Source organism: Aythya marila (genome assembly GCF_965140915.1).
Source record: "Aythya marila genome assembly, chromosome: 1".
NCBI lineage: Eukaryota > Metazoa > Chordata > Aves > Anseriformes > Anatidae > Aythya > Aythya marila.
The window spans coordinates 194,830,431-194,857,295 of NC_139042.1; the positions used below are offsets into that span (position 1 = coordinate 194,830,431).

Sequence of the window (26,865 nt, forward strand, 5' to 3'; positions counted from 1 at the left end):
TACTGTTGATGGTTTGACACGTTTGTCTAAAGCCTCAGTAATGTCTTAAATGGTCTTCCTAGTGGCTTTCGAAAATAAGAACTATGTTTGTATGTGAACTAGCACAGTGGTAATCTGCAAATAGGAAGAGGCTTACTAACTGCACCAGCACAAAGCATACAATCAAGCATCTTGCTGTCTCTTTATCTCTGTAAGCTTATAATAAAACTTAATCCATGCAAATATATAAAAACTATAAAAAGTTCTTTTTCTGCTGATTTTGTACTCATTTCTAAATAACATCAACAGAGAATTTTGGGAATAGGTAAGGGAATAGTAGGTAAGTTCTTTAACTTCCTACAAGAGCTTCCTATAAGGGAAGTAGGGCAGCAGGTTTTTAAGGAGTAATAATAATAAAAATGCTGTTAGTTTTTTTTATTAATAAAGTGTAAAGGAAGGTGGAACGAGACTAAAGAAGGTAAAGGAAGATGAAAAGCCTCAGTAACATTGCCTCTTCTGTTCGTTATTTTGTTCATGTTCTTAAAAAAAAAAAAAAAAAAGGATTGTTCCTTTTAGGACTTTTCCCATAGCGCAGCTCTCCCTAGCCATGTGTGTGTTCAGGTTGCCACTGAATACTGAAGAGAAGGAATACCTTCTCTTGGGAGGCATTTGAGGCAACTATCCCAGTTTGTATGACGTACATATTAAAGAGGAATTGAATCTTCTGCCCTGTAATCCAAGCTCTCACAGAACGCTTCACTCTTTAAAGAGAAGGGCAATGCATCCCTATAGGAGCAAATTAATAATCAGGCAGATTCTTTATAATTTTTCCAACTCTGTGTTTAATGTTCTTTTAATAAGGATATAAATCAAATTTCCAGATTTTTTTTAAACTTTTTTACAAGTGTTCTGGAAATCAAACAAATAGAAGATTTTCATTGCTTTCTGGGTAAAGACTTCTCATGTTATTTCCTTTGAGATAGAGAATCTTAAGTGAAACTCAGCTTTGAAGTAATCTCTGTTGATAAGGCAGCAAGCTGCTATTCCTTTTTCATTCCTTCATTTACTATGCTTTCTAATTTGGAAATGTGATCCTACAAACTTTTGCTTTAAGAGAGTTTTCATGCCATTAGATGATGCTGCTTCTACATTTATTGACTAGATAATGGCCTCGACTTTTAGAAAATGCTATGGAAGGCTATTTAGTGATATTAGTAGGCTTCTCTTAAGAATAATAATACTTAAGCATATACTTGTGATTTGAAACGAGCTTAATTATTGTGTTTGTAAGATATATTGAAATATGTTACTGAGGTGTTACAGGATAATGTGGGAAAGAGTAAATCCCGTTGTGTTTAGCAGACTCATTAATAAGCAGAGTGAATTTAAAACAAGAAATCTGTGGAGAAAGTACTAAATGGAGCATGTCTGTTTGCAGCTTCAAGAAGTGGCACATTTGCTTTGAATTAGTAACACAAAGAAACTTTTAACTTTTTTTTTTTATGACAGAATAAAAAAAAGCTCATTTACATTTGGGGCTTGTGGTTCTTCTGTTGCCAAAATTGCTGTGAAGTTTTAGCTGTAAAACACGGGTTTCCTTTTCTTTTTTCTCCATAGCTTATTGTAGAATTTTCTTTCAGACAATGTTTGCTTAGTAATGGCTAAGAGTAATGAGTATTAATGAGAAGATTATAAAAAAAAATAATTACAAATATTGCATCAAATGCTAATTTTTATTATGTATTAGTTTATGTTTTGTAGTTTGTAGAACTAAAACATGGGCTGAAAAGGGTAAATGGGATTAGTCTGGAAAAAAAGTCAGAGAATCATTAATTTAATGCTTTCATTTGTTTCAAATCTAGATCTAAGAAAGCAAAAAACTCAATAGATAAATCCACTGAGACTGATAACGGCTATGTGTCCCTTGATGGGAAAAAGACAGGTAAAAGCAATGAAGAATGTGTGCAGGCCCATGAACGTCTCTGTGAAGTGGTTAAGCCAGAAGAATTAGGGTGGAGCACTGCAACGGTGAGAGATACCTTCAGCAATCCCAGTCATCACAAAGTAAGTATGCCTCATGGCTGTCAAAACTGGGTTACTAAATTGTCAGATGATAAATAAGCTGTGTTTTTGTGATGCTTTTGATGTATTCTCTTTTACTTTATCCTTAAAAGTATTTTAAACAGGATGCTGGGGCCAAAATGATATTATGTCTTCTTAACTCATTCCTTGTATTCCCTGCCTTTTTCTTGTCCGAGGATCCTTACTGACTGCCACCTAAACATTTTTTGTCGTTCTGTGTTTCAATACACAACTTTGTGCTGTCACTTATATATGATTTTTTTTTCAGACCAGCTGAATACACTGTATCTTTTCCCGCCTCTTTGATACTATTGGCATAAATAGGTCTGTCTTTATGCTAAAATGGAACAATTTTCACATTACTGGTAATTTTGAGGTTGTTCTGAGTGTTTACCTATGAATTGTCATCCTTTTCTTTTGGTTCATCTCTGTAGAAGAGGAGGAAAGCAAAATTTTCCTCTCAGTGAAATAGGCATGGCTGCCCTGAAGTGAGAAATAGGAATGTGATGGAAGCTTAGTAAATGGTTGTGAAAGAAAGGGGAACTTTTAAGACTGGATCTAATTATCTCTTGGACATACTGTTTTCATCCTACTGTTCTATGAAAACGATTTTCCAAAATATTTTTCCTATTACTGTCTTTTGAGCATATATTGACTGCCATTACAGCACTTTTACTTGACTTTGTCTCAGTAGTATTTGCTGTCATTGATCAATCAGAGCAGGGTTCTTTCGATCAGAACAGGTAATATCAAATGGAAAAGTTACTGGAACTTTACCTTTTTTTCTATAAAGGAAAGGCATTCTGTGGGGAAATTCATAGTCAAGCTTTAGTATAATTAAGTCTGGATGAATGTGAAGAAGGTTCATCTCAGGGCAGTAATTTCAGTCTGTTGGTCTGCAGGAAATGTTTCCTCATCAGCAACAGAAACTGAGATTCAGTTGTCTTTGTCAATTGGCTTAGTGATATGGTTTAGTGGCGGACTTGTTAGTGTTAGGTCAGAGGTTGGACTAGATGATCTTGAGGTCTCTTGCAACCTAGAAATTCTGTGATTCTGTGAATTCCAAGCATTTTGTATTCTTGATGAAATTCAACAAATCAAGATTTTTTTTATAAAGTCTTTACAAAAAAAACCTTTACGTATCTGGTGATCTCATAATAAATGAAAATATACATAAAGTTTTGGGCACCTGAACAAATTTTTATTAACCTCTCTTCCTGTTTCTGAATCTTCCTGTTTCTGAAAGGCCTGCTTTCGCTTCAGTTTAAAATCAGGGAAATATAAAGTGGGATAAATTTACAATCCCAGAGTTCTAAAACAAATCTTGGTGCATGTTATGGTTGTTAGCATCTGCCTCTTCTTTCTTTGTACCATGTATATTGATTATTAAGTGTGATGGTGTCTGCTATCACAATTTCATATTTTCAAATCTTTTGGATGTTTTGAATTTAAGCCTTTAAAATATGAATGCCAGAAATGTTCTTTAGGAACAATGAACTAGCTGTTCATTGGGAAATGTTTATTTGATACTATGATTTTATTTTATAATGGCTGCTGTACCACTTATTTTTTAGAATTGGAAATACTTTAATATCTAATTTAACCAGGTGTATATATACTGTTGTAGAAATAAATTGCTTTCAATAGTTTAGAACAAGACTAGGAAAGTATGAGTGTATGTCTTACTAATGCTATATTTCTTGCACTAGGATGCTCACAGAACTGTGACAAATTTATCAGATGAAGTTTCTAGTGAGGAAGGGCCTGAAACTGGATATTCGTTACGTCGCAATGTAGAGCGCACGTCGAGTGACTGCACACTTCGAAACAGGAAATCTCATCATTATAAGAAACACTATCCTCTGGAGGTATAGTCTTTTTTGTTGCATTTCTTTGTGAATTGTTAAAACCTCTTGGTTTCTCGTTGAGTATATATTTTTCAACCTTTTTTCTCCTATACTGAATTTTAGGAATATAATAATTGGAGGCCGTGGTACTAGGGGAGAGGGACATTTTCAAATGTCAGAATTTTGTATTTAAGAGTTTTTTATTTAGTTGATTAGAGCTTCATCCTATTTTTCAATTTGTCATTAAGATCCTAAAATATTTTCTGTAGCTCTTGCATCAAATTTTAGCTAACTCCTTAATAATTAAATTCTATAGAAACTTGATTTGTTACAAAACCAGTAGTAATTGGCAAAATTCAAATTTTCATCATGCTACTGCTGCTTCATCTCTCCATTTACTTCACATTTTAGATTCACTAGCCTTCTTGTGAGCAAACCCAGCAGACTCTACCTCTGAATTTTCTTTCCTTCATGTTTATTGAAAGTCATTAAAAATATTGTCTTGAAATCTCAACAAAATTGTGATCATTGTATTGCAACAAACACACAAAATGCTGAAATTTTAAGAGACTTGATGTCATCAGAGAAAAGAGGACGAATCCGCTGATTCTGTGTTAGTGGAATCCTTAGTAGTAAGGATTCAGACTGAAAGACGAAGGTGTGTGTAGGGAAGGTGCTTTCTTTCTCTCTCCCATGCATACAGTTGTGCTCTCTTGCTCACTTTGAGTTTTAAAGAGTTTACGCTCTTTTTACTGATGGTGTGCAACTTAACGGATTTATGAAACTTTCTGGTGTGTTATTGGTTTTTTGTTTTAAGGTTATTTTTTTTTCCCCTAGGACTATGAGAAAAGAGTGTAAAGAGTAATTTTGGCTCTGGCAAGAGTCCACTTATAGGTGGGTTTAATAGGCAGAGCATCATAAGAAAGGCTTCTACCTGATATAACCAACGTTGTCTACGAAGGGTTCAAATAATTACTTTCTCTGATAATGATTGCCATGAAGTTTAAGCTTTGCACATTAGCAAACTATCTAATTTTCTCTTCTTTCATTTATTTCTCACAAACTTAGGTTAGAAAAACACAGAACGCTAATTCATTTAACGGTTTAATGTCTTATGCATATTTGGTTCAGGCTAACTGAACAGGTACAAGCTAACTGAACAAGCAGGTACTTGGAAATATTTCAGTTTCGTATTACAGAAGATGTCTCTTGACTATGTACTACTGCAGCCAGAAAGATGTGATTATAATCAAATTTATCTTAAATGTATGTTTTCCATAGGCTGCTTCAGAGCTTTAAAACTTAAAAATGTTGGCTAGGGAAGACTGCGTCAATATCTTCAGAAACTGAACAGACCACATTTGCTCTGAGTAGCTTTGGCAGTAGTGCTTTATACTTGTTCCCCATTTACTTCTTTGATGCCATGAAAGAGGAAGCTTTTAGTTTTTGTTACCATCTCTCCTCCCCCCCCCACATGATTTCAAAGGAAATGAAACAATAGTTTTCGAATCTGTGAAAGCTTTCTTTGTATTTAAAAAATAAAAATAAAATAGTGAAGTCAGTGGATATGCTCTCAACTTCTGTCCTGCATTTCCTTTATTTTTGTATTTACTTGTCAGTTTTTTAATGTTCTTTATTCAGATACTTTTTAATGTCCTTACTTTATTCACTCAATGATACCTTATAGTGACTGTATTCTATAAAGAATTTTTTAAAAGAAAAAAAATCATATACTATCTTTTTTATTGGTGTTATCTCTCACTTTATAAAAGTATGGGAAAGAGTTAAGAGTATTTTTTGAAGTCTTTTTTTATAAAATGGCCATATAAAGCATATTAAGCAAAATTTTTGGGAAGAACAAGTAACTCTTCTGATGGTAAAGCGTTACAAGTCACATTAAATTAGTAGGCCTGCTGTAATATTATTTGATTATTTTTTCAGTGAAGAAAATTGGGTACGTTCTTGAGATAAACTGTAAGAAAAAATTTTTGCCCTAAAAGGGAATTGAAAATGCCAGATGATGACGATGAGTAGGATGGTACTGCTTGTAAGACTTCCTACCTGTCTTACAGGAAACCAATTCTGCTAACTCTTGAGAGCAGTTTAAAGGTCTGCATTTTCGTTTAGAAAAAAACATTAAGTTGTCTTATATATTTGTGTTGGGGTATTTAAATCTCCCAAACTTACTATTTTTTCTATAGATTATCTAAGGTGTGGGTAAAATTTGAATATAATCAGGCACGCTTTTTCCTCAAGTACACTTTGTTTAAAATAATTAAAATTTTATGTATGACTGCAGAACACACATATACCTAGTTTGGGGTATGGTATATATCTTTTCTCTCTACACCTGATGCATACCTATCTTCAAACAAGTTCACATTCTTTCTTTGAGAAGGTATGTGAGTAGTAAGAACAGTGCTATGTAATTTGGACATGGAGAGTCAACTCCCTTGTTATTATAGGCTGTTACATTTAGAAATTTATTTCTGGAACATAGCAGTCTTTCTTTTAAAATTGTGTCCACACTGCTTGTTTGGAAGTCTATTTGAGTGCCTCAGGTCTTGAATGGCTGGAAATATCTGTTCCTTCTTCCTCCAGGACCTTCTTCCTTCTTGCCCTTTCTAGAGAAAGAGTCCCTTACAGTATGGTGAGCAGTGAGCGTGGCAATACAGTTCTGAATCTGCCAATCTACAACTGAAGTAGGCACAGTCTGCAAATGCCTGTGTGCAGTGTCGCTATACTTAAAGCTTAGTGTTTTGTTCCATATATTCCCAATTTCTGTGTGGAGTTTGAGGGAAACTGTCCCCTAAATCCCTTAATCTTGCTTTCAGCTAGGTTCTCTGTGAATTTATATAAAAGCTGCTCTAAGGAAAAAAAAAAAAAAAAAAAGTATGTTTTTAAGTAGCTGAAGTAGTTCAGCTCAAACAACAAGAGATAAAAGTCAAAATGGCAAAATAATTTAAAAAATACTTTGTGAATGAGGTTTTACTCACTGTCACATTTCTGTATTAATTGCAGGTTAGTCTCTATATCCCTAAGCCTCATTAGTGTCTTTTCCATTTTCACTAAAATAATGAAGCTGTAATGTTTTTTGAAAGAGACTTAATAAATCAGAAGTTTGAGATAGAGTTGGAGTCTGTGGCTTGATAATTGCTCCTGACGTCTAAATTAATGAGTTTTTAAAAACTGTAAAATTGTTATTTCCTTTTAATAGTGCATATGATTTGATCCTTCATTACATGACCCTTCCCACAACAAATCAGGGACCACTGCTATTTGTTTGTATGGTGGCTAACAATGTGCAGCGTCTTCAATAAGCACTCCTTCAATAAACATATAATTCTTTCTGATTTGAAAGGTAATGGATTGGAACATCAACAGATAAACGTGAACTCACTGCGTTTGAGCTTTATAATTGTTCTATTATCTGGAGACAAAGTTGAATACAAAAGCTGCATTAATTGCAATGAATATTTTCAGGATACACCTAAATCAGGTACTAGCTGCAGTTCCCGGTGTTCAAGCTCCAGGCAAGATTCTGAGAGTGCAAGGCCAGAATCAGAAACTGAAGATGTGCTGTGGGAGGACCTTCTACACTGTGCAGAGTGCCACTCCTCTTGTTCCAGTGAAACAGATGTAGAAAGCCCTCAAGTGAATCCATGTGTGAAGAAAGAATACAGAGATGACCCATTTCATCAGGTTGGTGTCCACTATTTTTGACCTTTACAGCACACACATGTTCAGTCTTACCACCTTTATCGTATGTTCAGGAGGCCTGGGAGGATGAACTCCATATTAATTGAAAGTAACAAAGCCAAAGTGATTTGGTAGAATTAAAACAAGGAAAATTGAACTTCTACTACACAGTCATTAATTTGTCAAAGGAAGAGGATATGACAATGTACTGAAAGAGCCTGCAGAGTATTTGAATATTGGAACCTTAGGACAAGTACTCAGTGGATTGTTTCCTATGGTAGATGTTTCTGTCCTTTTTTTTGTCTCTAATGGAATTACTTTTTGTGAGCATGTATCAGGCATTATGTATATGAGGGAAATCAAGAAACAGAAGGAAATATGTAAAATCTTTATGTATGTATTATATACATATGTTACCTGTTTGGCTAACATTATCTATATGTATAGACATATGATATTACATATAATTATAAATTTTTTAGATAAAATATTTATTTTTACCTTAAAACTAAGTCATTTTATTTCTCTTTTTTAATGCTGTTCTGCAGCAACATATTGGCAGTCATTGCTGAAAATTCTAGGGTTTGTTGAGTAACGGCTCAGTAGCAGTCTGCCCTCGGATAATGTTGGACAGAATCCACAGTCAATAGTTAATAATTTACAATCAAGTATTAGTTTTAATTTGATTAAAAAAAAAAAAAAAGGATGTCAGACAGTGGTAGTTATGTTTGTAGTACTAGGTTTATCTCTAAATTGCATGCTGCTTGTTAATTTGAACCATTTAAGTAAAGAGTTGTGGAGAATGTGAAATATTTTTCTAGTTAAGCATGTAATGTGTGTAGGCATTGTATACATCAGTGCTAAGGAATGTTATGCAAGAGATGGTATTAATGCTAGCTAAGAAAAAATCTCAAAAGACAGGCTTTTCATTCATAACTAGAACTGAAAATGATATATTTATAATCCTCTTTCTCCCCTCTAAAAAAAAAATAAAACACAAGCAAATAAAACAAAACGCCCAAAACCCAGCAGAGATAGCAATTTGGATTTCATGCACGCTTTGCTGTTTAAATTTGTTTTATATCTTTTTGCTTATATTCCATATAAACACTAAAGTGGAAGCCCTTACCGTAAATAATTGAATTGTAGTATATGAATTGACATTGTTTTTCTGCACATTTCTTTCTTTTATTGTAGTTTGCGATTTTTTGAGTTTCAGCTCCTGGTGTTGATACTCCCTCTAGAGGGAGATATTGGGAATATGTGATTAAAAAGCTCCATCTACAACTAATTAATGTTTGTGTTATTTTCCCCTCTAATGGAGAAAAAAAAAAAAAGAAAAAGAACTGAGTACTTGGCAATATAGAAAGATTTCAAATAAATAATGATAAAGTAAGTTATACATGTAAAAATAAACAACAAAACCTCACTTTTAATCAGTGACAAATTAAACTGTTAAAAATATGCCCCCAACACTAACCTAACCTTTCTACTACTTTGTTGAACACAGTGAGAGCTGACCAGGCAGGGCTGAGAGCAGTTTTAATCACCTGTAACAGAGAGGAGTGCTCTTTTTACTTCATACAAATACTATATTTAGGACTCTGAGCACAACCAAAAATAAGTTCATTACCTGTTTTTATAAAAGTATCTTTTAAAAATATTTGTCTGTCTAATGACTTTTTTTTTAATCAGCATATTGCTAACAAATACAAGTTGGCATAATGATAGCTTGATATCACTGATTAAATAATTTCCTTGTCTTTCCCAGAGTCACTTGCCTTGGATCCATAGTTTGAATCCAGGACTAGAAAAAATAAGTGCAATTGTATGGGAGGGTAATGAGTGCAAGAAAGCAGATATGTCTGTGCTTGAAATCAGTGGTATGATAATGAACAGAGTGAGTATTCTTTTGCTTTATACAAATACTATATTTAGGACTCTAAGCACAACCAAAAATAAGTTCATTACATGTTTTTATAAAAGTATCTCTTATTGGCATTATGGCTGCATGGCTTATAGCATGGATTACTCACTGCTAATAGTTATAAGACATACGTGTATGGAATCTTAAGTATTGGGACAATAAAATACTTCTTGCATTGTTAAGTGCTTAGTGACATTGCCAACCTCTGTTTTAGTCTCCAAGGTGGTATATGCCATGAAGATTATTTATGTCCTTGATTCTTATGAAAAACTAATCTGTTGGGTTAGGACTATGCAGATCTGAGTATTTTCTAAGATAAGAAAAGAAGGTAGAATGTCTTCCATTCACTTCTGCCTTTCCTAGTAATCTTCTTCAGGAAGCAAATGGAAGAACATTTTATTGACGTTGTACTCTTTTTCAGAGTAGACAATTTAGATTTTTTGTAGGGTTGAACATAAAATCTTAGCATAGTTTAAGACAACAATCAGTTATTCTGATAAGTTGGTACTTACCATCTTCAACCCGTTAAAAGCACTGTATTCACAAACATGGTTCAGATCTCTGTACATGATTCAGAATTGATACAGTTTTCTGTGCAATCATAGAGGTAAACCTTAATAAAGCCATAGCCAGCACTACAGGATTCCAATTCTACATGCACTGTAAACGCATGGATTCCATTAAAGACTTTCAACCGAAAAGCAAAACACAAACAGGAGTAATATGCAGGATGTAAGCAACACAGTTGGACTGGTGCACTTTGCTAATTCAGCGCTGAATTAATTTTTAATGCAAGAATATACACTGAACTGTTTGCACTGCCATGTTACGTTGCCTGTGTTTTTTAACTGTCATATTTGATTGCTTGGTTGAAGGTTTCATATAATGTATAAGTATTCTGCGTGATAATAAGACAGTATCATTAATAAGGACAAGATTAATTTCAAAATTAAATATAAAACTTGTTTTCTTTTTAGGTGAACAGTTATATACCAGGAATCGGTTATCAGATTTTTGGAAACGTCATATCTTTAATCTTGGGCTTAATGCCATTTGTGTTTCGGCTTTCCCAAGCTAAAGACTTGGAACAGCTAGCTACGCATTCCGCCACTGAACTTTGTATTACTGCATTCGGATCAAACGGAGACATACTGGTTCTCTCAATGGTTGTTATAAGTTTCGTGGTCCGTGTGTCTCTAGTGTGGATTTTCTTTTTCCTGCTGTGTGTAGCAGAGAGAACATACAAACAGGTACATAAAATAAACCAAGAGGATTCAACTGAAGCAAAAGTGTTAGTTTTCTTTTCATCTTTGATTTTGTGGATATTTGAAACTTGGGTTCTTCGTTGCATGGAGATTCATATATCAATGATGACAAACACTTCGGTGGGATTACAGTTTAGGAGATGATCCAGATGCAAATGAGTGAAGTTTCCTTTGAGCTCTGTAGCTAAGTCTTTTACCCAGAAAAGCATTTCTGAGGGCAAACATTTTATCTTTTATTTCAGATTTCTGGCTCAACTCATTGGCCCGTTCTTAGACATGTCCCAGTTTGTCTTAGTTTTCCTCAAGGAGAAGGAACTTGAGTAAAAGCTCCCAAAATTTTGAGTTTGTTCCACCGGTGTGTTTCATTCAAAACATTTCAGTACAAGTCAAAATAGTTCAGTCCAGGCACTAGCTGAGAGTCCTGTCTGCTTTGCTGGCAGATCTGACCAGGGCCAGAGACTGAGAGCATTGCTATCTGAACAAATCTACCTGTTAATTTATTGCTTGCTTTTTGCAATTAAACTTTTTAAAAAGAATATCCCTTTTAGCTTAATAGCTTCAGAGTGTGGGTACTTATTAGTCTACAAAAGGAAAAGATTATACTTTCTTTTCTCAAATTATGGTTAAAACATGGGACTTAATGCAGTAGAACAGCATTAATCTGCTTTACTTATCATTTCTGTTGAAAGAAAGTTCTAGGATGAGCACTCTAATGTGAGTTATGCGCTGGTTTGATTCTCTCCCAGATTTCAGTAGTATTTCATACCTGTCATCTGAAATTTGAAGAAAGAAAGTATGGCTACATCTTGGTTTTCATTAGAATAAGAGGACTTTTATAACTTTTTAGTGTATCCCCTCTTTTAGTAATATGCTTCTCTTATTTCTACACTGTAATTAACATATTTTACTTTACATTGATACATTGTACATTACTTTGATATATTAAGTGAAGCTTTTTCTCCATTTTATTTTTAGTGCCCTCAAAAATGAACTGATAGTTACATTAATATTTTTCTTCTTTGCAGAGGCTACTTTTTGCCAAACTTTTTGGTCATCTAACATCTGCCAGAAGAGCAAGAAAATCAGAGGTTCCTCATTTCCGTTTGAAGAAAGTACAGAATATAAAAATGTGGCTTTCTCTCAGGTCGTATCTAAAGGTGAAATAATGTACATTTTTCCCACTGCTTTAATGTCAAATATCCCATATGCTCTTGATGAAAAGTTGGTATTCTGGTCTGAATTTTCCCTGTATGAATTTATTCCTGTTGGTGTACATGTTTTCTGTACACTTCATTTTGGTGACTTGTGGCCACCACCATCTGTAAGCAACCAGATTGTGAGGAAGTAAATGTGTGTTTTTTTTTTAACTTGGTATAAAATATGAGTGTGTTCAGAGTAGGAGTTTTGTGTTAACTAATGCTATCAGAAAAGTGTCTCAGGTGAATATGTTGGGTAAATCAGCACTTGTGGTATAATCCAGAGAGTAGGTTAAAGAGCTCCACTAGTTGGTGTCATTAACACACAAGGAGTTTATGAAGCAAGACAATTTGCATGTATATTCAATACTGTGAGTGCATATGCACCACGTGAAGCTAGAAGTTATGCCCAAGTAGAATCCGTCAGACAACTCATATCGCTTGAGCATCTCCTTATATCCCTCTAATGTTCTTTTCAAGCCATAGCATTCTGATGATTCTTTGCGAAAAGGGTCTTACGATCTCAGCTTTTTGTTTCCAAGGTTTTTTTCATTTTTCTCTCTGCATTAGGTGTATATAGCATGGCATTTAGTCATTAAACCTTTGGTTTCACTGTCATCTTTTTTTAAAATAAATATTTTTCCTTATCAGGCTTGTTGTACATTGTAACTGGTATGTCATGACAACTGTTGATAACACTTGCTACCTTTTCTCCCTTGGGTATCTATAAACTCTCCACATCGTTAGATTTTTTTTTTTTTTTTTTTTGAAACTTCACCCTACTGAAGCAGCTGCCCTTCAGTGGGATCTGAACCATCTACTCATGGCATTGATGGGATAACTAATTGAAGCTCTACAGCCATCTCATATTTTAAGTTTTCTGGAGGAGTCCTCTATAATGAGTATCACTCAGGTTTCATTGTTAGTAAAGGCTCAGGGATTAGCATTGTTTAGTTGTCTAATCTCTCTCAGGTTCCATTACAGCTTTTTACCCAAAGCTGTGTCCAAGAATTCCCTCAATTGAATACTCTTTCCTATATTTTGCCCAAATATTTTCTCTCTGTGTAGGCTGTTTCTTCATCTTAGATGTTAAATGGCTTTCAATTACCTACTTGCATGGATCAATTCATTCAGGCTTCAAAACACCTTTACCTCCTCTTCTAAGGAGGGGGAGTGAGAGAGCAGTTGTTGTGGAGTTAGCTGCCTAGAACGGTAAAAACACCACAGCTTGACTTCCAAGTTAGCTATTTTTCAAAATGCTCATCTTGAAGAGGAAAAATAAGTTTTCTAAACACAGATGAAGCTGTTTGGTTTCTCTAGAAACACTTTTTTTGGTGAACAGCAACTGATAATCTTTTTTTAGTGGTGGCAATAACTTTGCTTACATCTTTGCTCCCTTCCAACAGCAGTCAAGAAAGTGTAGGTAAAATCTGCTATCAGTACTTTCTAGATATGTAAAGGATTATGTAAACACAAAGAAGCTGTGGTGTGGAGACTGAGGAGTCTGGAAGGCAGGAGTATAAGCAGGCAAAGTTTTTAATGTAGAATGTGATCTTGAATTTGAAAGATACATTACTTTAAGGGGAATTGAAGTGGTTTGTTTACAACACCCCTTGTGTTATGGAAGTATGGGTAGACTGTGGCAAAGATGTGCCCTTTAAACTTTACACTTTTTCTTTGTAGTCTGTACTGCGTTGCTGGGTGGGAGGAAAGAAGGATAGCAGCATTTAAACAACAAAATGTCATTCTTGTGCTTTAAAAACTGCACATGCTGGCATTGTTGCAGAGAGTGTCTTTCCTTCTTTCCTCACAACGGTACCTACGTTTTCCACATAGGTGTTGTACTGAATTTGCTACTTCACATTATGAAAGACTGAAAAAGTGGTATATGTTCTTTTTTCATAGTTATCTTTACATGTATGCAACTGAATTAAATCTTATATGCCTTTGGAGGTATCTACATGTAGTTATATTTATAGGTTCTAATATTGTATTGAACTTAAATTACCAAACTACAAGCTATGAGGAAACTCTGTTCTAGGTGTGAATCTAACTGGATGCACTAAATACGACTGCTGGTTAGGTACCTTCTCACTCATCTTAAACATCTCCCTTATTTTCAGCGTCGAGGTCCTCAGCGCTCAGTTGATGTCATAGTTTCATCTGCCTTCCTACTGACTATCTCCGTTGTATTTATCTGTTGTGCACAGGTGAGGAAATGCCACATGACTTAAATAGTTTTTAAAATAATAGACTGCCTTTTGTGTGATTATTCCTATTAAGGTAAAAGACCACAGTGAAAAATCAGTAACAGCTGTTACAGCTTTTCAGAAGATTGAGCTCCATTTATATTGTTCATTTTATTTACTTTAGAGTGTTATCCCCTAGCCATGCTCTAATAGCTAAAGTTACAGTGTAATTACTGTACATGTTAGTGTAATTACTGGCATGGTGGCATTATTATTACTATTAACGTGCCCTTTTTCATTGCATTGTTGGTTTTGGAAGACTGTTTATTCTAGCATATTATATCAAAACAGACTTTGCAAAGATATATAAAAAAATATATATATATTATTTGAGATTGCCCTTAGATGATGAATTTGTTGGTTGTGATAGCCTGCCCTCTAGTGGAATATTTTTTAGTAAGCAAATCTAAGTTTAAATAAGATTTTTACCAGTAATGAAGCTTTCTGCTTGAACTTCGCTTTCAGCATACAGGGAAGCTTCTGAATTACTTCTAGTTGCATTTTTTCCACTTCCTTCCCTAGTTAATGCTAATGTGTTTTCCTGGTAGCAAACTATAAATATTTAAAATGATTATAATTGAACAATAACACTATTTGAATTAAATTTTCTATGTAATTCAGTACATTTGAAGGTATGTTTGTTTTTCATCACGCTTGGTGTCTTTGCAAGTTCAAACTTGTGTTTAAATTATTAGAATGTAATACTTTTTTACATTGTTTTAGAATATAAAAAAAAATGTTTAAATTCTGAGTCCTTTATTTCACTTTCTGATTCAGCCTTTTCATGGATCCAATATCTTTAACAAAATGTTGATTTTTAAATTATGATTCAAAAATCTTTTATTCCTGAAAACAGCCCATGTACTTACTACTGGGAATTTTTTCTTGGAGTTGGGGAGATATGTAATTCTTTCTTTATGTTGCAACAGAAATATTAATCTGAACTCAATTTTTCTCATTTGCTTTCAGCTGCTTCACATGCACGAGATCTTCCTTGATTGTCACTACAATTGGGAACTAGTAATTTGGTGCATTTCACTAACACTTTTTCTGTTACGATTTGTTACTCTTGGATCTGAAACCAGTAAAAAATACAGCAATACCTCAATATTACTTACTGAGCAGGTGAGAATTTGTGTAATTGTACATTTTTCTATCTAAACAAACATTCTTCTAGTACGTCTTAGGCATGCATTGTAGATGCATTAACACAGGCTGAATCGGAGAATTAATTGTGGTATAGTGAGACAAGTTATTCAAGATCCCTACAACCTAAAGTTAAGTTTCTCTAGGCAGTGTGTGTCTTTGTTTAAAAGTTGTGTGGAACATTGAGATGGCCAAAAGCCGTCTCTTCAAGCAAGCATGCTTAGACATATGAATATGTGTCAATTGATATGGTTAAAGATTTAACAGAACACAAGCAAAAATGTCTGACCTCTCAAAGTATTGTATTAAGAGTAAAAGATTTGAAAACAAATTTACTTTCTGCATTGAGTCACTCTGCAGTCCAGTAATTCTGACTTCTAGGTTACAAGGATTACATATAGTGTCCTCTAGGCTCCATGGAAATTTCTTCTTTCAGTCATCTCTTAAGCTCGGCTTTAGTTCTACTTACTTTTACCCTCAGGAATGTTCTATTCAGCATTTGTATTGCAAACTCCCTCCCTGCTCTGTCTGGTACTGCTGATAGTTTTCCAGGCTTAACATGTTCAGTTACTGTCAGGTAAGAAGCTTCTCTACTTGGTCTGAGAGGTTTCACACCAGTGCAAAACATCATTCAGGACATGATGAGGCTGGGCAGCAAGAAGGCTAATAACTTCTAACTTAGTTAGAAAGAACTAACTTCCAATGTTTATAAAAACCATTTTAAAAATAAGTCTTTAATAATAAGTCTCACTCATATGAAGCTTTTAAATACATACATGACATAACTTTTTGCTCTGCAAGATTTTCCATCTCCTGAGTTTGGGGTTGGAGTGCCAGAGGAAGACATCCAAGATATGGTAGTGTAGGAACAAGAAACATTCTTTTTCATATTGACAATTACAGGAAGTTGGTTGTAAGCAGTGATCAGCATAAATATCTTATGTGTGGGCTTTAACACTTGAAAGGTGAAGTGATTTTCCTATGGTTTCAGCCTCATCCTTCATTAGAATTTTAAACATTACCTTTAATAAATACACAAACCATTTATTTAAATCACTTAATGCTTTGCACTAAATAGCAAAAAAAAAAAAAAAAAAAAAAAAAAAAAAAGTATTTTTCTTTCTGAATGAACTCTGAGCTGATGACTGTCACAACTGTTAAAATTTTTCTAATGTAAGTAATGTGGTGTGCTAGCACTACTTAGTACTTTTTGGATTTTCTTTTAAAATCTCAGTTTAAATTATTCTTGAAAAGTACCTCAGCTCAGTTACACTAAAAAAAAAATAGATTCTTAATCTAGGAGTAAATGTACAAGCACGTGAACAGACCTGCAAAGAAAAGACTGAAGTCGAATCAGTCACTAAGTGTGATGTGGAGTTTGATGTGATCCTCTAGTACAATAGACACAGGTCCTGAGAGGTCTTTGCATTTGTCTGATGGTTCACAGAATATGAGTAGCCTAATGTCCCAGTGAAGTTTGTGTCCTGTTTCTGGAATGAAAACGGGGGCAAATGTTGGAGACAGGTACTGGAAAGTAAAAGAATGCGAAGACGAAGGCGAGAGATTGAGGAAGTCCAGCTTTTATTTTACTTTAGGGGGTTTCTAAACTATACTTTTCATGAGAATCAGTCCTTAAACATTTAAAACCAGATAAGTTGAAAAGTTTAGGTTGAAAGAAGCAGTCTCTCTATTTGGTCCGCAGAACTGTAAGTAAATAAATAAACAAAAATTCAGGAAGTGTTATGTCATCAGACATGTTGTATTGAATCCAGCTTATCCTATTATAATTCATTTCCTTCATAAAGGCCCTGAGAGAGTGCTTTATTAAAAACAAAATATAATTCACAATTGTTTCTGAGAAAATAAAAAGGATGCACGTCACCCTAGACAGAACTCATTTTGGAGTGGTTACATGTATTAGTTGGATACCATGCCACATTTGTTCTTGAGTTATATGCATATAAGTCTGATGTTTCGGCCTGTTGTGAGAAACCAAACCCACACTATTGGCTTATGCTCACTTGATTATCTGAAAAAAAAAAGTATTTCTGAACTCGTATCTTTGAAAATCAGACACTAATGGCATTAGGCTTGCTGTAAAAAGAGAACGAAGCTTTAAAACGACCACACACACACACACAAACACACACACACACACACACACACACACACACACACACACACACAAAAACACACACAAAAACACAAACAAAAAAACATTAATCCTTTAATCCTCAGATTCAAACAGATGAGATGAAGTTGCAAATTCTACTTTGCATCAGCAAATTTCCAAGCTCTTCTGTATGCTTTATATCCAGCCTATTAATTTAATGGTTAGGAGTCATGATGGGAAACTAAAAGATCCGTCGTTTTTGATTAAGGCATTTTTGACTGTATGCTGTTTGTCTCTAATTTTTCCAAGTCCTGAAAGTGTTTTTATTTGCTCTTGTAAAGTAAGTACGCCTGTGGCATTCCCTGTTGAGAAAAATACAAGGTATGTTCTGATCCAAGTTGTCGTCTTACCAATTTCAAGCCTCAGAAATGGGTATGGTGGATGGCTGGGGGATGTGCATATTCAAACTCCCCTTGTGTTTCAAAGGATATTACTGAATGGTAATTTTTTGGGTAAATTAGTGAAATCCGTTCAAATTTGTTGAAACAAATTTGAACCTTCCCAGGATTTGTTACCTACATTTTTTTCCTAGATTTGCCAAACTTAGACTTTATTATTGGTTTATTCCTGTTTCTAAAAAATTTGAATTGGTGGTATCAGAAATCTTTTATTTAATGTCTGGAATCACTTTGCCTCTAAAAGCATAATTTACTTTGAAATGAAATTGATGGTTGGGGAGCTTAATTTGCCTTGGAATATATTAGGAATCCTTTTTGATTTTAACTTAATTATAAAAGCAACTTCCAGTGGCCTTTTCAGAGAGAGATAAGAAAATTCAGTTACTCTTGTTTGCGTGACATTGTTTTTACTTCAGTAACTGCTTTACAACAGGACTCCTGTAGAGACACTTCGGCAACTTTGCTGCTGTAGCATGGTTAGAGTCTCTCATCTGAAGGACTACTTGAACATATCTCTAATTTCTTTTTGTACATTTTTGATCATTATCATCCTGAAATAAATAGTATTTATCAAGATACCTTTATTTTCTTATGCAATAAAAAACAAACCCCACCAAGCTAACTTGGTCTGGTGTAGTATATCAGATAGGCCAATTGGGAATGAAAGCTGATGTTTCAGAGTTGCCAGACGACAGCTCATTTGTACTCTTAGCTAAACTTTCTTTGGAAACAATGATCTAAAGAAGTCTGCATCGCAGAAATATTAAAATGATTGATATGCTGTTCTTCTATAGCAATAATGAGTTTAATTCAATTATTTTTCACGTTTTTCAAGGCACTGGGAAGACTTTCTGCAATCAAGGTGTTCATGAACTATTCAAGGATACTAAAATAGTTTAAAAGGAATGATATTGTAGCAGAACTATGTATTATCCTTTTGGTCAATTCAGTGACCTTTGGGGATGTTAATCCTATAACGTCTGCATAGTAGTATAATAATTTCTGGAAATGAATCAACAAACCTCAGTCAAAGAAGGAAAAATGTGCAGACATTCTATGTCTAAAAATTGCTTTGCCCAATTTCTAGATGAAATTAAACTTTAAAATTGTTCCTGTAATAGTGTCAAATATTGTATCATAAAACATTGTATTTTCCTAAAGTACTGAGCCCAGTACTTGTTCTTAAAAACTAAAAAAGAAAGCAAAGAAAGTTTCTTGCTTGCAGAAATGTCATTGCTGTTCTATCATATACATGCTGTGAATAATTACTTCATTTTATTATGTTTCCAAATGAGTTCCTTTGAATTCTGAGTAATGGTGATACTCATACTTTGTTCAAATCAGATAAACTTGTACTTGAAAATGGAGAAAAAGCCTAATAAGAAGGAGGAACTGACACTAGTGAACAACGTTTTAAAACTTGCTACTAAGTTACTGAAGGTAAGATGTAAAGCAGTATTACTGTATTGTATGTAAGATGGAGAGTAGATTGCTTAATGAATCACGTGTTACTTCTGCAGGCGGTACAGCATACTTGGGTATAAATCTCCTCTGTAACTCTGTCACAGTGACTCTACTTGTTCATACCACTTCAGTCTGTTATGTTGCTGTCAGTGTGTGCTACAAACAATTTTTACATACAATAAGTTTTATTCTCTATATGAGTAGAGTGAGAGGAGGAACTTTAGGGTGGACAGGATGATGAACCCTCAGGAAATGATGCACTTTTGTTTTGATATCTGTTTCTAATATATATAAATAAGCTACTAGATGACTTACATTCTTCCGCAAAAATAATTCCTCGTAAAAACTGTTAGTGGTCAGCATTTCAAACTAAAACTTGATTATGCTTGATGTCTTCTTTACTTACAGGAATTGTTACATAGGTCCATTTATATATGAATTACAGATATGGGTTTCATTTAATATATTCCATGTCAGCTGTGTTTTTGAACTATAGGGCCATGTTTGCATAGAATTTCAGTGATCAGTGGAAAAGATTTAGCTAATAGAATATTAACCTGTTTGCCAGCTAACTGTCTTTGGAGGGTAGGAGGTATTTCGTCATGGTGAGAGGAAATGTATTTTTTTTTTTTTTAATTACTTGCAATTTCTGTAATTGTGCTGAAGAAAATTCACCTTACATCTGGATCTAGAACATGGGCATGCTTTGGGCTTGCTTTATTGTTGTTATTCATAGGAACAAACCAGTGGTTGAGGTTCTCAGGAAGACGCGTTTGAATCCTAAATTGCCTTTTATAAGTTCTTTTTATAAGTTCTTCTGTTGTTTCAAACTCACCAGTTTGTCGTAGATCAGGGAAGCAGGCTGTTTTGTTCTTCCAATTGTCTTGGAGCTTAATTCTTGCTCTGTAACTATCTCATTCTCCTTCAGAGCAAACATTTCCCTAATCCAAAACTTACCTGATGGTTACCTGGATGCAAAATAAGAGTGAATAATTTAACACTTGAAAAACTTTCAAGAAATTATTTCATTTTTTTGGGGGGGGGGAACAAACAAGACCAATTAAATCTAGTTGTGTGCTATTTGCAGTAAATTTAAGAGTAAATAACTTACAGTCCCTTGAAGTGCGCTTCCCCAGAAAGGAAGCAAGTCTTGATACTACAGAAAAATTCATGACTTGCCTCCCCACCTCTCATGGCAAGGTGTCCCAGTGTTCAGTCACACTTCTGCTGTTAAGTGCAAACTTTATTTTAAAATTAAATTTGTCTAGCTTCAACTTTCATTACTCAGATCTTGTTGTACATTCTGCATTTATGGTAGAGTTCTTAAAAGCTGCGGCCGACTTGTTATTCTGGGGTTAAGAGGGAATTTAGTAACAGCATTTTGATTTTTCCTTCAGGGAATCAACTTTTTCAGTTAGTCCAAGATAGAGTGCTCATGTGGAACAGTTTTCCAGGGCTTATTAGGCACCTATAAAAGTATTTTCCTTCCCTTCCATTTTTTTTAAAAAGCTGCAGCACAAGAACATCTGGTTTGAGTATAGCACAATTGCTGCTTATTCCACATGTGGAGATGCCCACGAGTAGAGAATGACTGGATCATCATGCAGTAAACCTATAGCAATTCTTTAAATGCCCTTGTAACTTTCCTCTGCAGTCAAGAAAATTCAAACATATTAAGAAAAACAGTTTTATTTTCTGGGGAGAGAATGGGAGCATATACGGGAACTTTAAGGCCTTGCTGCCTCATTCTACCAGACATCAAATTCTGGTCACTTATTTCTTTGATTCCTGTACACCAAGATGCTGTTCTTAAAGTGAAGCCTAAACTGTGTTTAGTATGGTCAGCTAGTAGCTGAGATGATGGACTGTTCCCTCTAGACAGCTGAGTAATTCCCCACCACTACAACTTCAGCAGTGTGTCTGCTCCCATCATCTCAGGAAGGTGTGCAGCTCTTCCCGTGTGAGAGATGAAGACTGACAAAGCAAGAGTCTAATTTGAGAGCTATTGGTAGAGACATGGAGAGCCTGACAATTACTGGCAGCATCTCTTGATATAGCAAAGAGGGACCACAAAGCTTTCAGGAGCCAGATTTGGAACAGACAGAAGGAAGCAGACTGGTGGAAGTGGTCAATGGATCCTGTGGATGCAGGAAGATTATCTAGATTCAGGAAGAGACTGGACAAGTAGACTAGACAAAATGATTTAGATGTGATAATGTAGGTGGGGTCAGAAGTAGCTGCAGGGGATCCGTGACACAAATCCCACACCATCACCTAGTTACTATTAGAACATGCCTAAAAGTGAGTGGGATTTCTAAACCACCTGATACAAGCTTTAAATAAATTCCTGGTAGTTAGTGGTCAAATAAATTACTTATCTCATGCCCAGCAGCTAAATGGACTTTTTTTCTAATTTTGTCTTTGGATCATTTTGGTCCTCAGGCTTTTACTGAAGATTGCTATAATGAATATGCTCACTATTTTCTTACTCCCAAAGTTGATAAGATGAATCTGCAAGCTGAAAGCCTTTTCCTTAAAGAAATTCTCTGCTTTCCTCTTCAATAGCATGTCTTTTGTATCTTTTGTATTTGCAGCAGAATTTAACGCCATGTTACATCTAAACAGAAAGGTAGTTTACTCTGATTTCATCTCTTCTCAAAGAAGAGTCAGAGCTCTGAAATTCTTCTTTATTAAAATTTATTTTATAAAATCTTGTTCAAGACCCAGGATGTGTAAGGCAGGAGGAGAATGAAGATGAATTTAAAGCTAGAAAATATAGATGACCAAAGTGGTGATAGCTGTTATACTTCATATAATACCTTATTGTATTTAAAAATTCTTTTTTTTTTTTTTTTCATATATTTCTAGGTCAGAAGTGTTTTGGTTATTTATTCACTCACCAAGAACAAGAAAAAGTTGCTTTGTTCAAATTTGTTGCAGATTAATTTTGGCTAATATTTTGATTTTTCTAATAAAGATGTAAAATATTTGCAGCTAAATGCTTATTAGTGTTCTTTTCAATCCTTTATCTTCCTTTTCTGTCTATATTCATTGTTATTCTCAAAATTAATGGAAAAGGAAGGGATTATGAAAGATGTTTTTGTTATTTTTTTTCTAGTAGTGAGGTATTCCTCTGTTAGCTTTTTTTAATGCTGATGATGATTTTGGGAAAATTTTGAGGAATTCTAAAAAGTTGACACCTTGGTACCAGCAGAACTAGCTCTCTGCTTTCCTGTCTCCACGAGCAAATTAATAGAAGCTCCAGATGGGTAGTCTCCAATTTTTTGAAGGATTATTTAGACATCTGAAACATTATTTCTATTTTCTCAGATTCCAATTTGTTTTAATGTTTTAAAGCAACTTAAGGCAAGAAAATAAGTAGTTTTTAATGGAGAAATGCTCCTTCTGATACTTAAATGAACAAACCATTGTGTCATTTCTGCTTTTTAACAATGTCATTGTTTTACATTGCTAGGAACTGGACAGTCCCTTTAGGCTATATGGGCTTACAATGAATCCACTGCTTTATAATATCACCCAAGTTGTCATCCTGTCTGCTGTTTCTGGTGTCATCAGTGACTTGCTTGGATTTAATCTAAAGGTAAGTACTTCCTTTTTTTTTTTTTTTTTTTTTTTTTTAACCATGGTGTTTGGATTTATGGTATTTGAATTGTGTATTATAAATTAGTGAATTCTTAACTGTGTTAACTAACAGATTTATTGTTTGAAAATGGTTGTGAAATTTAAGCTATATCAGAAAAACAGTGATGTATTTGTCACTGCAGCCCTTTTAAAATTTATTGCATTTTTGTGGTGCTCTAACTTTATTTAGGGCATGATCATGAAGAATTCATAGACATAAATACAGAAACATTTATACACACAAGTGCAAGACCTTATTTAACTTATGTATATATTCCAGATCTGATTTCTCTCTTGAGTTCCTCACTCTTGACTTTGCATCTTTGGATGCAAAGAGATGCAAGCTATCCTTTTGTCTTGCACTGCAGTAAAGTATTACAGTAGATACAGTATTATCATGACTAACGTTACACAGTGTTGTTTTTTTCATGGTTTAAGGACTGTCTCATCAGGTCCTACTTCCTGAACCTCTCTGAACTCTGGAAACTGTTCCAAGATTCAGGTTATGGGACGCCTTAGTGCAAGCTTGTAGGCTAAAGCCATTAATTAGACATTGAATTTGCGTACATATACCTGTTTTTTTCTATTACAAGTAAACAAATATAAAATTTCACTTCTGTATTACTAAATACGTAGCAAATGCAAAAAGAAAAAAGATGTGCTGTTGTTGCTTTGGTAAAACTGAGATGGGAAATAACATTGATTTACTGCTTTAACTTTTTCAGCTGTGGAAGATCAAATCTTGACAATATAAAAGAAGATGAGATAACAGTGTTATAGAAAAACTCACTGATTGACAAAACTGCCTCAAAGCAGCCACTGAATCTGTACTTCAGAAGCTACAACCTCTTCAAGGATGTTGTTTGAAAAACTGAAGAGTTTACATCTGACTGTCTTGTGCAATCTTTGTATTTATTTCATCTTCTCACTGTTTTATTTTCATTTTAGTTGACATTTTATTTTCAAACTATTTGTTTAGTTTTGGAAAAGATCAGATTTCAGAAGGGTCAAAAACCAACCATCTGACAACTTGAAATCCTTGCAATTGAACACACTAAATTACCGTATTTGCTGTTACAGCTGAGGCCAACGTTGAACATTTTTAGTTGCATCTGAAAGTCATTTGATATTTGATTAAGTGTGGTAAAACGGCTTAGAATATTTCGTTTGCACCAATCATTTACAAGGACAACAGAACATCACTAGATGTTCTGTTGCAATAGATAAGACATAAAAAAAACAAGGTACTGACAATACAGTATGACAGGTAGCAGAAATATTTTATATTAGTATTAGAAGCAAGTGGGAATTTTTAATATTTTGAGTAATTCCAGGATCTAAACTGAGGAGACTGCAGTTTAAGTACCCTGGGATATTAATAAGGTATTATATAACAGGTCAACAAGTGCTCTTTGTTAACACTTTTATTAGAGCAATAATTGTAAATGGTTACCATGCTGTATGATATTTTGATAAAAATTAAATATTGTATTTATTTGAAATACTGGGCTGTTCTGCGCAGCTCTGACTGTGCATGCTCATATCTGCACTTTTTATTGTTACTTTTAATGAGAAACTTTATATATATACATATAAATGTATATTAATTGGAATATATTATGGTGAACTATGGAGCAGTATATATTATATGGTGAAACCGAGTATTTAAACAGGCAAAAGACATACTGGTGAACGGAATGCTACGAGTAACTGAGCGTAAGATACATGCTCTCCTCTCGTCCACTATAGTATATGCCATTCATACCACACTGAAGTTTAAGAACAGTTAAGCATGGAAAACGAGTTCTTCTGGTGGGCAGCAGAACTAATGAAGCCACGTATTATCAGATTTGTGTCTTCAGCTAACCTCCTTTTCCCCCCATTCCTCCCTAGCGCTTTTCCAGTGAGCTTGAGCCTTTGGTTTCCTACCTGTCCTCTCCCCCTGCCTCACACATGGACCAGTTATACTGACTTGTGGGTCTTCATTGTGACAAAAAGAAATGATCACCCCTGCAGAATTAAGTTTCTTGGAGCGGAATTTCCACTTCCATTAGGAGAATTAATATCACCTGGCTCAAGTATTCTCACATTTTATGTTTCTAAAGTAATGGCTTCTTGGTGAAAAATGACAGTAATTATGTTACAGGAGTCTGCACATTATGCTAGATTTGATCTTGATTACCTTTAAAGATTTGGAGTAATGTATCTTAAACTTCTGTGGTATAAAAATATTTTTATATATAAAGCAACACAAACAAGCGTTTTGTATTTTATTTGCCTCTGTACTAATGTTTAATAATGACCAAAGTGCATTCTGGTTTTTGAAAGAATGTATTCCTGGAGCTTTAAGAACATCCTCTCTTTAGTTTCTCATGTGAAAACTTCGGCTGCTTCTGATCTGTTTCTTCTTTCTCTGTTGTCCGATGTTGGGATTGTTTTTAAAAATTGCATACATTTTATACACAGTTTTTTCCAAATTATGGTACAGACCTGCATAGAACTTAATTTTGCACAAAATATATTTTAAGAAAAAAAAAAAAAAGTACAGCAGGAGTTCTATGGGGGATAAAAAATAAGGCTGTGGCTTTCTATAGCCTGTTACTAGTACACAACCACTCTTTAGAATGGAATTCTTTAAAAAAACAATCTGTAATGGTGAATATACTGCTTTCAGTACCTTTAAAATAATAATAATAAAAAAAGGGTGGGAAAACATTGCAGTTTCGGTTGAATGGGAAATTAGTTTAACCACATATACCTCAGCAACTAGCACTGTGCTGGATTGTTGCACTAACAATGGTGACTTGGGAGGAGTAAAATAAGTGTGAAATGAAATTAAAAAAAAATAAAATAAAAACCTTTTATTTGCTACCATTAGATATATTCATTATGTTAAAAATGGGTTTATTGTATCCCTCGATCTGGGAAACCTGGTATGAAACTAGAGGCAAGTAGAAATATGGCAGATCTTGCGTGTTAACTGTTATTTTCGCCACATGTTTTGTAACTGAAAGTGTGATCCGGCGTGGAATAAAGCTTTCTATGGTTGATGGTGAAAAAGAAGAAAAAAAAAAAGTGCAGTGAGCTTTATCTTCTAGTGATCTTCAGCATATTTCTGAGTCGGATTTAATTCATGCCTGTGAATGCACAGTTCTGCACGTGAGCTGGTGTTACACCAGCGGGCAGGGCTTCTGGCACCAGGGTGTCAGGAGGTCTCACTGGTACACCAACCACACATGGCAGGAGGCCTTGCTTTGGTGCTGGTACCCCAACCACACAACAGCATTTTAGCTGAGCACACGTGGAGGGCCGTGGGGTTTCGTTGTCATGTATTAACATAAACGCTCAGGGCGGAATCCAAGTGTGATCTTGGTTGCACCAGGGAAAATTCACAAGGTGACAATAGAAATAAGCAGGAAAAGGCAAGTAAAACATTCAGATTTTGTGACTTGCGTTAGCAGTCAGGTTGCTGCTAGGAGTTAGTCCTTTGAGAACTTACCGCAGGTACCTCCAGTACACTTCCTCATTTAATGCCTTAATTACACAGGTGTAAAGACTTAGCTTAGATTGTGTTGCAGAGTTAACAAGTAACTGCAACACATTAAAAATTATCCCCCCAAATTGGTATGAGGAAATCATTTTTTTTTTACCCTTTCATTCCCTATTATTGTCTCTGATCATTTTACCCTTGAGCTTGACGACTTGCCTTCTTTAAACCAAACTTCAGAAGTCAGAAATTGCCTCAGATTGGGTTTCTTGATAAAAAGTGGATTGTCTGGGCTGCAAATAATGCCATGT

At 34.6% G+C, this 26,865-nt stretch overlaps 1 protein-coding gene across 6 annotated transcripts in view; it reads left to right on the forward strand.

Annotated features, from left to right (window-relative positions):
- PHTF2 (putative homeodomain transcription factor 2) overlaps positions 1–26,125 on the forward strand; it is a 66,995-nt gene extending 40,870 nt beyond the window's left edge. For 5 of the 6 annotated variants that reach the window (XM_082777188.1, XM_082777190.1, XM_082777193.1 and 2 more), the window contains 11 exons: positions 1,842–2,043; positions 3,771–3,929; positions 7,392–7,610; positions 9,379–9,507; positions 10,512–10,784; positions 11,825–11,956; positions 14,119–14,205; positions 15,214–15,369; positions 19,306–19,401; positions 22,901–23,026; positions 23,793–26,125. In XM_082777188.1, the coding sequence (XP_082633314.1) occupies positions 1,842–2,043; positions 3,771–3,929; positions 7,392–7,610; positions 9,379–9,507; positions 10,512–10,784; positions 11,825–11,956; positions 14,119–14,205; positions 15,214–15,369; positions 19,306–19,401; positions 22,901–23,026; positions 23,793–23,813 (1,600 nt within the window). In that variant the 3' untranslated portion in view covers positions 23,814–26,125. The remainder of the gene's footprint in view (positions 1–1,841; positions 2,044–3,770; positions 3,930–7,391; positions 7,611–9,378; positions 9,508–10,511; positions 10,785–11,824; positions 11,957–14,118; positions 14,206–15,213; positions 15,370–19,305; positions 19,402–22,900; positions 23,027–23,792) is intronic. The other variant, XM_082777192.1, reaches the window with a different exon arrangement.
- Positions 26,126–26,865: the final 740 nt, after the last annotated feature.